At 36.1% G+C, this 12,598-nt stretch overlaps 3 protein-coding genes across 6 annotated transcripts; 1 reads left to right on the top strand and 2 right to left on the bottom strand.

Annotated features, from left to right (window-relative positions):
- Positions 1-5,346: 5,346 nt before the first annotated feature.
- Positions 5,347-5,882, bottom strand: LOC112185071 (dormancy-associated protein 2-like). The gene is made up of 2 exons (XM_024323278.1): positions 5,783-5,882; positions 5,347-5,642 (listed from the first exon to the last, which is right to left on the bottom strand). The coding sequence occupies exons 1-2, from the start codon at positions 5,880-5,882 to the stop codon at positions 5,347-5,349; spliced, it is 396 nt and encodes a 131-aa protein (XP_024179046.1).
- A 449-nt stretch (positions 5,883-6,331) lies between these two features.
- On the top strand, positions 6,332-8,297 carry LOC112185424 (isoleucine--tRNA ligase, chloroplastic/mitochondrial-like). 4 transcript variants are annotated; one of them, XR_005807057.1, is made up of 6 exons: positions 6,332-6,592; positions 6,670-6,993; positions 7,149-7,228; positions 7,509-7,621; positions 7,843-7,924; positions 8,032-8,129. XR_005807057.1 is itself a non-coding variant. In XM_040515195.1 (5 exons), the coding sequence occupies exons 2-5, from the start codon at positions 6,810-6,812 to the stop codon at positions 8,082-8,084; spliced, it is 276 nt and encodes a 91-aa protein (XP_040371129.1). In that variant the 5' UTR covers positions 6,334-6,592; positions 6,670-6,809; the 3' UTR covers positions 8,085-8,297. The 4 variants fall into 4 exon arrangements, 2 of the variants coding, with proteins under 2 accessions (XP_040371129.1, XP_040371130.1); XR_002930268.2 differs by having other exon boundaries at positions 6,338-6,592; positions 6,670-6,834; XM_040515195.1 differs by lacking the exon at positions 7,149-7,228 and having other exon boundaries at positions 6,334-6,592; positions 6,670-6,834; positions 8,029-8,297.
- Positions 8,298-10,290: 1,993 nt separating this feature from the next.
- Positions 10,291-11,479, bottom strand: LOC112185070 (putative glycine-rich cell wall structural protein 1). Its single transcript, XM_024323277.2, has 2 exons — positions 11,338-11,479; positions 10,291-11,199 (listed from the first exon to the last, which is right to left on the bottom strand). Exons 1-2 carry the CDS (start codon positions 11,438-11,440, stop codon positions 10,640-10,642), a joined length of 663 nt encoding a protein of 220 aa, XP_024179045.1. The 5' UTR covers positions 11,441-11,479; the 3' UTR covers positions 10,291-10,639.
- Between the last annotated feature and the right edge of the window lie 1,119 nt (positions 11,480-12,598).

Here is a 12,598-nt window from a genome sequence, read left to right as displayed (position 1 = left end):
GGCTACGAGAAAGATAGATGAGTACTACGTTAGATTTCCTCTCTGCGTGTAATTTTATAGTGCTTCGGACCGACTAGGAAGTCCTAATATTGTATTATATATCAGTTATAATATCTCTATCGTTGACACTGATAACATTACCGCCATGACTCTACAAGCTTAGAGCTTAAGGAGGAAGACGATAAACTCACCGAAAGGAAGAGAGCGTTTCAGACAAAATAGCTGAGAGATATTTTCCACAAAATGAATCCAGTTCTGATTATTACAACCCAAGAGCTATTTATAGCAACAGAAAGTAAAACCATGAAAAAGGAAAAACACACTAGTAGCTAGCTATTACAGACTGTAAAGCCACATCAGCAACAGATGGCCACTTCATGCATTACAGCTGGACAGCATTTTATTTGCAGATTGATGACTTCATACTGGACCATGCACTTCACGTTGACTCGCTAACAGACACATCTCATTCATTGCAGGCTCATTAATTGAGTTTTTCAGGTGTAGTTCTTTTAGTTTTCGGGCACCTTTAATTTTCATATGTTTAGCACATAAATTGTTCATACGTGTACTATATATGTTTTTCTCAGTTAAGACTTGAGATATGGAGGATATATTTGCATTTTGTGATAAGACTTCTCACTTCACTACTTCCTGGTGAAAGAAAAGTGAGGGCCAAGACAAGTGTCTAGGATGGGTCTTGAGTTTGAGAAGGCCTGTGCAGAAACTTAAATGAGACTTAACTGATAATTATAGTCTCAATGTGCTAAAAACAGTACAAATAATATATAAAGCAAAATTTACAACACCTTTTCTTTTCTCAAAAGATAAAATTTTGTAAATTACAACTAACTTGAAGGGATTGGATCAGTTATACTGCAGCTTAATTATAGGCCTTCTGCCCCATTTTATCCAAGAAAAAAAAAATCATCTAAACCTTGGCAGCACATTTCTTGAGGACTCCAAAGGCGCAAATAATAGGCTCTGGCATCTGTTCGCTGATAAGAGCATTTTAATGCGATGTTTTAATAGTTATTTCCTCATATTTTACTTAGTTACTTCCTTAAATAAATCAATTTTAATAAAGTTTCTATTTTTAGGTACCTTGAAGCAAATGGAGAAGAAATTAGTTTAAAGGCACATGAGAAGCAAGGGAATGTTGGAAATGATAGAGGCAAGGCACGAGGGCTGCTGAAATGAGCTGAATGAAGAAATGAAGTTTTCCTGGTCCGACTAGGAAACCCAGTCAAAGCAGGAATCTTGGGTCAACTAGGAAACATGATTGGAGAAATGAAGAAAAATGGCGAAAAATGCAGAGTCCTAGTTGGACTAGAAAACCTATTCTTGTGAGGAAAAGGAATCCTAATGACACAAAGAGTCTCATTTGAACTAGGAGAGCAAGAGAAGATTCTGGAAACATCAAGAACGTTTCATATATGAAGAATCCTTGTTTAACTAGGAGTCTTGAAAACATGAGGAGTCTTGATGAGGCTAAGAAATCCGAGAGCAGTAGGAGTTATGCGGCTTCAAGATTACTCAAGAAAGCTCAAGAATATTCTAGAAACTTGGAATATTGCGGCAAATAAAGAGACCTAAGTATACTAGGGTTTCTTAGACGCAAAAGGAGTGAATTTTAAGTGAAATAATTTTTTTTCCATGAGATATATAAGGGGGTATAAAAGTGACGTTTTGGGACTAAGGCCCCGTTTGGGATTGCTTCGCTTTAAAAAAAAATCAGCTTTTGTTCAAAATTTTAGATTTTATTGTGTTTAATTGAAAGTTATAGGTCACTGGTAGCAAATTTTAGAAGCAGTCTAGAGGTTGCTTTTAGAAACTGCTGTGGATAAAAACACACTCCGCAGTTGTTTTATGTACTGATAACACTTTTAAAAATATTATTTACAAAACATAAAACTGTTTTAATTCACAGCTGATTATTTTCACAATACAGTAACATCAGTTTTTTTTTTTAAAGTTACAGCAATCCCAAACTAGGCCTAAAAATATGTTCAGATACATTCCTAGAGAATTTCAAGGGATTGCAACAAGCAGAAAGGTTGAAAACAGGTCCAGATACATTCTTTGAAGTCCACATTCATTCTTGGCCGATTGAAAAGATAAATAAGAAATTATTCATTTAAATTCGGCAAAAATATAATCCCCCTTATATCAAGGTGTTAATTTGGAGGCTTCTCATTGGTTGGATGACATAGCAAAGCTGACGTGGAATTAATTCATTGGTTGGAGCTATGTGGCGCAAGTAGATAATTCCTAAGAAATAAAAAGAAGGATCTAGAACCTTGTGGAGACTAAGAAGCCGTCCCCTATATATAGCATCACCCTTGGGACATCATGCACACCACTTCTCCCATAATTCTAAACACCAAAAATTCTCTCCATTCTCTAGTCTTTAGAAACTCTGCATCTCAGCCAAGGAAGAGAAGAAGTCATGCAATACATCAAGGTCCTAACTGCCATCCACCCTTGTGTCGTCCCTAAAAGATTGCTTGCTTTTAAGGATCTTCAAGTTCTTCGTCTCAAGGCTTTGTCATTCATCTTTCACGGTGTATTTCATAATTTCTTTTGTTTTCTTTTGTTTGATTCGTAGAGTTATGAATTCTAGACATGATGTTAAGGGAAAAGTTTAAAACCCGTTTATATGTTTTGAAATAAACATGTTGCTTATGTGAGATTGCTAAATTGATTTTGGATTATAGAAAACTTTTATATGTATGTGTTCTTTGGTGACCAACTTAGGATATATGCATGTAATTGAAACTAGATTTAGGTTAACAATTCACCTAATAGTTTTGTGACCCTAAATCATAAGTAGTAAACGCTTTGGATAAAAGTTGAAATCAATTAAGGAGGATTGCAAATAGATGAACTTTTTCATACTAGGCTGTGCACTTTGGTTGACATCATTTCTTTGTTCTTGATGTATTGAATGTGTTCTTGAGTAGCTAGCTTTCTAGACTATGATTGCATATTCAATATGATTAATTTAGGTGCTTTCACTTAGATTAATAATTCAAGGAAAGTAAAATATGGGAAATCGTTTGCTTACAAACGTTTCACATGGTCAACTCCTTTTTCATGACGTAGAAAATCAACTATAGGAATTGTAATTGGATTTCATTCATATGATTGTGGTTTTGATATTTGTTCATTGCGTTCCAGCCTTGTATATGTGTTTTAAGTTTTTATTTATATTTATTTTAGTTTTTAATTTTATAATCTATAAACTCCCCTAATTTTGATGTCACGTAACTTTGTTTATTTTTGTAAATTATACCATATACATATTTTAATTCTTTATTTGTTTATACAATTACAGGTGTACCCTCAATCCCTGGCTTGAACGATCACTACTTATTCTATACTGACAATTTTTACAGGGTTAAATTACACGCTTTCTTTTTGCATATCATTTGTAGTTGCCGCGGCAGCATTGAAGTTCTGTAATGATCTGAGAGTTTGAGCGCCCCATAATCTGTGTTTGAACAAATCGAATCACGTCAGAAGTAAATGATAAAACGAACAAGGAGATGGTGAGTAGGAGTCGTCAACGGGCCGGGCCGGGCCGGGCTTTATTAAAAATCAAAGGATCCAAGCCCGTCCATATAAAGCGGGCCTTGCGGGCTTTTTCGGCCCGGGCCGGGCTTGGCCTTGAGGGCTTTTTTGGGCCGGGCCTTGCGGGCTTTATTTATAAATAAATATTTAAAGACACAAGTTTTTTTTTTTAATCAAGCTTTGAAAATTCGATGGATAATGATCAAATACAACCAAAGATAACATATCTATATAACTATATTGTACCCAAAAAAATCTATATTTATATATAGATACTAATTTATTGATAAATACATTTTTAAAGACACTAATTTTTTATAAATCTATATTTATACATCATACACTCCAAAGAGCTACATATAGCAATTCAAAGAAAATGAGAAACCGACCGTTGGATGAGTTTATTACAATAAATTATGAGTGTGGTAAAAAATTTAGCCAATTTCATCATATTTTCGAATCCGATCGGATTGGTCAACCGTAGTCACTTATATGTTTTATTGGTTGACCGATGGCGTGGCAACCGCGAAACGTGCTTATTTTTTCACATCATGTTTGTATATATTCCATTGATGGATGTGCGTGGACAAAAGATAAAAAAAAATTAATTTTAATTACAAACACATTGGACTATACCAATTTTATTCCTAAAGTTATATGACTTATACATTGTATTTAAATTGTTTAGGTTCATTCTAAAGCAACCATGAAGTGGAAAATGAATTCGGAGAAACCAACCGCTCGATGAAGAGATTGTAATGTTTTATGGTGGTTTTAGAAAATCCAGCCAATTTAGTTCTCGTTTCGAATTCGATCAACTAGGTCAAACGTAGTTACTCTTATAAACTTATATTTATATATCATACACTCCAAAGAGAAACCCCTATCAATTCAAAGAAAATGAAAAAACCGACCGTTGGATGAGTTTATTACAATAAATTATGAGTGTGGTAAAAAATTTAGCCAATTTCACCATATTTTCGAATCCGATCGGATTAGTCAACCGTAGACACTTATATGTTTTATTGGTTGACCGATGCCGTGACAACCTCGAAACGTGCTTATTTTTTCACATCACGTTTGTATATATTCCATCAATGGATGTGCGTGGACATAAGATAAAAAAAAAAAAAATTAATTACAAACACATTGGTCTATACCAATTTTCCTCCTAAAGTTGTATGACATATACATTGTATTTAAATTGTTTAGGTTCATTCTAAAGCAATCATGAAGTGAAAAATGAATTCGGAGAAACCAACCGCTCAATTGAGAGATTGTAATGTTTTATGGTGGTTGTAGAAAATCCAGCCAATTTGGTTATCGTTTCAAATTCGATCAACTAGGTCAAACTTAGTGACTCTTATAAACCTATATTTATATATCATACACTCCAAAGAGCAACCCATATCAATTCAAAGAAAATGGAAAAACCGACCGTTGGATGAGTTTATTACAATAAATTATGAGTGTGGTACAAAATTTAGCCAATTTCACCATATTTTCGAATCCGATCGAATTGGTCAACCGATATGTAGAATATATATATATATATGCACATATTCTATATAGAATAATAGAAGTATAAGAACTTCCACACACACACACACACATATATATATATTATATATTATATATATATATATCTCTATATATATATATAATCACACACACACACACACACATATATATATCTCTCTATATATATATATATATATATATATATATATATATCCATGTTCATTCTTCATAAACCTAGTACTTCAACTTCAATCAGTTTCCTCCTCCACCCCCCCAGCTGCCACCTTTTCCATATCCACCACCAACTCCTCCCCATCCACCTCCACGACCGCCTCCTCCCGAGCCTCCGCCATATCCATCAGGGTTAGCTTCATAAGGAGCGGCTTCGTTTACCACTTTTGATTCTTTTTTCTCCGGCCAACAGCACTTATTACCACAATAATGGTAACCATGAAGCCAGCAGTAGCGGCCGCAATATCCTCCACCACCTTGTTTAGTGCCATCTACTTGCTCTGGATTCGTTTCCTTTGTCGCCTCATTCACTACAGCTGCATATACATAATACAACATAATATCAGTCATTTCATACGTATGAATGTATATTCACCTACATCAGAATTCAGAACATTACAGAATTGAGATTAGCTATACGTAAATTTATGAGACTTCATTTTTGGATGAGTTATACCTGTATTCTCATATTTGGATTTCTGATCATCTGTGACAGTGGAAGAAATAAGAACAAGCCCAAACAGAAGCCCTAGCAAAATGAAAGCCTTGAAATTCATAATACCTGTAAACTTTGTTAGTACTTGAAATCTAGGGATGGAATGCTAGGGTTGCTCGAAAATTTGCCAATTTTATAGTGCATGGAGGTCAACTGCAGTAGCACTAAAATACGATAAGAACCCGGATATATCTACTACAACTATGGCTTTTAATGACAGAAAATTAATGGCATTTAACCAAAAACATCATTAAATGTCTTATTAATGACGTTTTTTTTTCATGAAATGTCATTAAATGTAACATTGAAAAAAAAAATTCATGTAATAATAATAACGTAATGACGTTTAGGAATGCCATTATGTTTATGATGATTTTTAAATGCCATGAAAACTAGCACAATAACGTCATAGAACTCAATTTAGCAATGGCGTCATAGAACTCAAATTAACTGTGACATTTACAAAATGCCATAGAACTTGTATAATCTATGACATTCAGTAAACGTCATGAAATTATAATGGCCAAAAGATAAAAAACAAAAGGGACCTCAAAGATCAAGTCCTACTCTCATTTCTCCCTCTTTTCCCCGAAGTCTCTCACTCCCCTACCCCGAACTTTTTATCATTAGCTTCTCTGTAGATTCTCCATTTCAATTCGTCCTTCTTGTGATTGGGTCGGGGATTCTAGCTTCCTTCAAACAAGTTAACGCGAAGCCTCCCCAGATCAAATTTGAAGTGAAAATTCTAGGGTTTCAAAAACCCCCAATTAGGTATTGTGTTTTTCTTCTTCTTTTCCTTTCTCCAGAATATTTGTAACATTGTGGATATCTAACATTTGGGATTTCAGGAGAGATAGCTAAGATTTGGGATTCATGAGAGCAATAAATGGGTTTGGTAATGGGCGTTTAATTTGTGTTGTTCTGAAGAGGGAGATGCAGGGAATGTCTCTGGAATGTGTAGGCACACGCCCACACCCTCTGAATCTGAATGATGCTCTCAACTTCGATACCGGGTCTGTTTCACTCAACTTCTTAACTCCTTTCTTCAAATCCTTGAATTTCAAGCTTGGGTTCTGTTTTCAATTTTGCGATTTTTTATTTTGTTTCTAATTAATCATCCCCAAATTGAAAAATTAGACTTTGTTGGGACAATATCTTCTCATCTCATTCAGGTAAGATTGTCCATGGGTTTCTCTGAATCGGTTGTTTTCCAAGTCTTCTTCATTGTTTGATAAAATTTGGGTTGAGTGTTGGTTCAAGATTGTTTGTAATTTAGCTTTTGATGAATGCGTTTCATTTTCATTTTTGGGGTTTCATTTTAATTTAGGTTTTGGGACATTAGTGTTTACGGCTTGTTGTTTGGTTGCCCAAAAGACCACCGGCACTCTCTTATCTCACCTTTATGAGGTACAATTTTCAAACTATAAACTATTCAATTAAAACTTAAAAACTATAACTCTAGGTGCTGGTCTATACAACCAATCCTCTGCTCGTTCATTTAATATTTGCAAACTGTGTTCATAATACAGTGAATGAATTGGCTTGAAATCAAGTGGCCTTAATCATTTGCTCTTCTCTTATTTATCCTAAAGTGGCCTAAATTACTTGAAATCAAGATTAGGTAGACTAGGTTTGCTTTCCATTTAGTCAAATCCTGAGATTAACTTGCATCATTTGAATTATATAGTTCTGCAATCCCTTGACCAAGCTGCTCGAAAGGATCTCATTCCAATAAAGTTGGGAGTGAAGGCAGCTAAATTTGCCAAGCAAACAGTTAACACTCAGATGAAATCATTTAAGGTAATCTCTGGCATTGTTTGCTTTTTACTAACTGTTATGTCAGAATGTACTTCTAGATGAATTCCTTTCAGGTACAGTATGGAAGTTGTTTGTAGGTCTGGGACTCTGGATGTTTAATTTTCTACTTGTCTCCATTATCAAAAATGAAATATTTAGTTGTAAATAGATGGTAATTATCTGCTTGAATATTAGTGAACATTAATTATGTCATCTCTTTGCAGCGTTATGGAATATTTGCAGATTGGAGTAATCCCTACTTGACTCTTGATCCAAAATATAAAGCTTGTTTCTCTGAGTGGAAAGGTACATATATAAACCCTTTTCTTTCAAGACTGAAATGCTTGAAATATGTTTTAAAATGTGGCTTTATGCTACTTTTTTCTTTAACCATTTAATTTCCTGTTTAGAAGATCTATTAGGTCCATCATGGGATTTCAGACATGAGTCCATAATCACAAGGTGAATCTCATATGGAACAACTGCAAGTTGGAGACCAGTGGATGAGCGGGTCAGCTATTTGCCTAGCTAGTTTATTAACTTTGGATTTGTTTTGGATACTCTTTTGATTTAGTGAAGCCAAATGATGAAACAAGTATCATAATTTGTTAATGAAACTAATTTTAGTGTTGTATCTCCATTGTGATTTGTGTAAATAAAAAGGATAATTTATTTCTGAATTTAATTACAAATTAATTTTTTTTTAAAGTAGAAAAAAATTAATGGCGTTTGAAAACATCATGAAAAATCTTTCAATGACGTGTTATAAATGCCATGAAATTTTTTCTATGACAGTTGAAAAATGCCATAGAAGAATCTTAACATGGCATTTAGGAAATGTCATTGAAATGCTTTTGATGACATTTTACATACGTCATTAAAAGATTTTCATGACGTTTTTGAAATTTCATTGTAAAGGTTAGGAAAAGACTGCACCAGTAGAGACGACGTCAATTGTGGCGTTTGAAAAACGTCATGGAAACCTTTTCATGACGTTTTTCAAATGTCATTAAAAGTGTTCTGTGTAGTAGTACTATGGTGGGTGCACCATTACTTGATTCAAAAGTCAAGACTAGGGAGTCATATTTTAGTATGGTTGTAGTGAAGAAGACGTAGTATACGTTTGACTTGGTAAAACTACTTGAGTTCTTATCACGTTTGACTTGGTAAAACTACTTGAGTTCTTATCACTTTGATCCTCTTGATAGAAAAACACGTACTGGTTTAAGGAGTGACATGTCTCTACGCCGAGCTCAGCATGCATGCAATGAATAAGTGGTTGCGGTGGTGGCCGGTGGTTTTCATGTGGATTTATTCGACACTTGTGTGACGGATGTTAACAAAAGCATAATTTTGGTGAACTCTTTTTGTGAGTTCGTTGGTCTGGCATGTAAATGATATAATTCACAAAAGCTTCATCTCAGTAACCAGTACACCCTTGTGTAAAAATTTATCACCCAAATGGATTACGCACATAGCCATTCAATGAGTTGTTTATAATACTAGGATGTTTATCAAATATTCATCACTTTATATCTAATTGAACAAAATTTGCTACATTGACAACATATTTATCACGTTTGTTTTACATTATTTACATATAATTGAATTAAGTTACTATATTGACAACAAATTTGTCTACAAAATTGTGAAATGGTTGTATATGGAGTAATTACCTCGATAGGACTAAAATTACAAAAAACATACAGGACTAACGTTATCACAGTGACTACAATTTTTTTTGTCACATCTATAAATATGTATATAATATATATGTATGTACCTTAGAATTTTCCCGCGTTTGATATTCTAAGTATTTTTCAGAATAATAGTTCTTTACACATATAGAAACCTAATGATTAAGTGGACCTAATTTACCATGCATTTAGGGATCTAACATGTTGTATCGGCTCCCTCAATGCGACCTGAATAATCCATTCTTCTGGCTAGGGGTATGTTTTTCCCACATCAGATCGACCCAACTGTTTTATTCAATTCAACCTGCATGCTGATCTGACACTTATTTGAAATTTTGGTAAGAATAGCCAGGGTGTGGGATGTCTTATCCAATACCAGTTCTATGATACAACTAATGGTAATAACTCTGTTATAACCAAAATTTCAATTTGGAATTTACAAGAATAGCGAGGGTGTGGGATGTCTTATCCAATGTCACCTCGATCTATGTTACAACTAATCTATTGAATAACAGAAAAAGGTGTTGATTATCTCTTGTAATCCCTCCTTTTGGATGTTGATCGATGTCATCGTTTATTAATTTGGTGTAGCTTTCAACTCGATAAGCACAACATACATTGTATTATGTTTGTTATTTAAAATCCAAATGTCTTTAGAATTAGTTGCAAGCAGACACTAGGATTGCAGAATCGACAATGTCTACAGATCAAAACCTTGAAATAGACTACTTTAGAGTTGAGTCATCAAATTTTTGATCCTATATCTCTATTAATAGGTAGGATTTTGGGCTTCAGCCCTCCTTGAACCCGATCGAGAAAGAAGAAAAATAATTTGTACCAATTCACATCCTGAGGATAGATCAAGTACATAGTCACATAGACAGCTAACTAAGACATGTGTCCAGGGTTAAGTCGCAGAAAGCAAGCGGTGGGGGTTTATTGGTTAGAAAAATTAAGTTCTTAAATGTAGGACATCGAAGGACCAGATTATAGCCTTTATAGGATATGCTTCATACATTAACATTGCAAGTACGTATCATGCTTCCAAAGTGTAGAAAGTGCTACACATAAAGGACCTTACATATTTCACGGACGACAAGGGTCTGTCCTCTATAGTTTGGAGCTCGCTAGCTAGGCTAGGGTCAAATTATTTCAGGTGATATTTAACCCGACCTTCATGCTCTCTTGCATGCTTGTCACGGAGCTCACTCATATTTTTCTCTTAATTACGTACATACTTTCTTTTAGTCTCTAGTTCTCTACCATACATACTGATATTATTTATGTACATAGTTTTTCCAAAAGCCTACTACTCTGGCTTCGATCAGTTACCCCCTCCCCAACCACCTCCGCCTCGTCCGCCTCCCCAGCCACCTCCACCTCGTCCGCCTCCTCGTCCCCCTCCCCAGCCATATCCATCAGGCTTGGCTTCATAAGCTGCTGCACCGCCTCCTCCCCCCCAGCCACCACCTCCTCCTCGTCCGCCACCGCCACCGCCACCTCTTCCACCTCCCCAGCCACCGCCACCTCTTCCGCCTCCTCGTCCCCCTCCCCAGCCATATCCATCAGGGTTGTCTTCATAAGCTGCTGCACTGCCTCCTCCTCCCCAGCCACCACCTCCTCCTCGTCCGCCACCGCCACCTCTTCCGCCTCCCCAGCCACCGCCTCCTCGTCCGCCACCCCAGCCATATCCATCAGGGTTGGCATCAGCGGCGGCCTCGCCTACAGCTTCTGTTTCTTCCTTCTCAGGCCAACAACACTGACTACCACAATAATGGTAGCCATGTTTCCAGCAGCAGCGCCCGCAATATCCTCCCCCTCGGCCTTGTTTTACGTCATCAACTGGCACCGGATTCATCTCCTTTGTTGCCCCATCCACTACAGCTGCATGTATATAAAAGATAACATCGATTAGTCCGTGGTGTATTTATCAATGTACATATAAATATAAATGTATATATAAACTCAATTGCATTAGAGAACCTATATGTAAATTTCTCAAGTCGTTATTTCATTAATTACCTTTATTCTCCTCTTTGGATTTCTCATCAGCTGTGACAGTGGAAGAGATGAGAAAAAGGGCAAACAGAAGCCCTAGCAAATTGAAAGCCTTGAAATTCTTCATGGTTTCTCTGAAACTTCGACACTACTCTTTACAAACTCAGGATGGAATGCTTGGTTTCCTCCACGACTTGTCAATTTATAGTGCATGGGGTCGAGAAAAGACGAGGACATACCGATCCTTGAATTTATTAGCCAGTCTTAAAAGAGTCAGAAATTAGTTCGGCAGTAGTGAGAAGGACGTAGTACATCTTTGACTAGGTTAGATATGCATGCATTTTTTTTTTTTATTCTTATCACTTGATCCTCTTTAAAGAAACACATGTACCTGTTTGAGGAACGACATGTGTTTTAGCTAGGTTGAGCTGAGCATTGCATGCAACTGATGCATGCGGTGGCCACTGGCTTGCATGTGAATTTGATATGCCTGCATATCAATTTTCCGAACCAGCCAACCCTACATTTTCAATTTCAATCCAAAATTGAAAAGAAACACAATAAAATTAAAAAATAAGAACACACACACAAATGTATGATCAAAGCACTGCATGATGCACCTGATGATGGCAAGTGAGGTCTGGTAAAATAATTTAGGGTTCGCATCTAAAATCAATTGGCACTGCATGATGCACCTGATGATGACAAGTAAGGTTTGATAAAGTAATTTGGTGTTCGCATCCAAAACCAATTAGCAATGGATAGAGTGGCCCAAACCTTTATTATAAACCCGTAGGCAAGGTCCCATTTTTTCCATGTGGGATGTATATATTCTCAACATGCCTCCGCACGTGTGGCAAATTTTCAAGCCATACACGTGGACAACTTTGAGTGACGTGGAGCCCGTGTGGTCGTTAGGCATGCACACGTGAGTAACCCGCTCTGATACCATGATAAAGTAATATGGGGTTCGCATCTAAAACCAATTGACAATGGATGGAGTGGCCTAAACCCTTATAAACTCATAGGTAAGGTTCCATTTTTCCCATGTGGGATGTATATATTCTCAACAAGCTTGACCAATTAGATGGGAGTAAGAGGTCTACTCTTAGACACTCTGCAACTTAATGTGTTGGGGTTATCTGTTTGGGACTCGTCGTTTCGAAAGTAAGGAGGACGAGAACTTAAACTCATCCGCTTTACTCATGATGCAAAGGGGAATTTTGACAAAATAATATTTGGTAATTGCTTTTTGATAGAGTAAAGCTTTCGAATTAAGTTCCTC

The sequence above is a fragment of the Rosa chinensis genome, chromosome 2 (genome assembly GCF_002994745.2).
Source record: "Rosa chinensis cultivar Old Blush chromosome 2, RchiOBHm-V2, whole genome shotgun sequence".
NCBI classification, from domain to species: Eukaryota; Viridiplantae; Streptophyta; class Magnoliopsida; order Rosales; family Rosaceae; genus Rosa; species Rosa chinensis.
Note: the sequence above shows the minus strand (reverse complement) of the source record. Positions and strands in the feature narration are given on the sequence as shown.

What these genes read in the sequence shown, in the direction of transcription:
- LOC112185071 (XM_024323278.1), bottom strand. Translation starts at nt 5,882, where the DNA reads ATGAATTTCAAGGCTTTCATTTTGCTAGGGCTTCTGTTTGGGCTTGTT. An exon ending in ATCCAAATATGAGAATACAG is followed by an intron (nt 5,643 to 5,782) that starts GTATAACTCATC and finishes ATGTATATGCAG; the next exon opens with CTGTAGTGAATGAGGCGACA.
- LOC112185424 (XM_040515195.1), top strand. Translation starts at nt 6,810, where the DNA reads ATGATGCTCTCAACTTCGATACCGG. An exon ending in CTCAGATGAAATCATTTAAG is followed by an intron (nt 7,622 to 7,842) that starts GTAATCTCTGGC and finishes ATCTCTTTGCAG; the next exon opens with CGTTATGGAATATTTGCAGA. An exon ending in TTGTTTCTCTGAGTGGAAAG is followed by an intron (nt 7,925 to 8,028) that starts GTACATATATAA and finishes TTTCCTGTTTAG; the next exon opens with AAGATCTATTAGGTCCATCA.
- LOC112185070 (XM_024323277.2), bottom strand. Translation starts at nt 11,440, where the DNA reads ATGAAGAATTTCAAGGCTTTCAATTTGCTAGGGCTTCTGTTTGCCCTT. An exon ending in ATCCAAAGAGGAGAATAAAG is followed by an intron (nt 11,200 to 11,337) that starts GTAATTAATGAA and finishes ATATACATGCAG; the next exon opens with CTGTAGTGGATGGGGCAACA.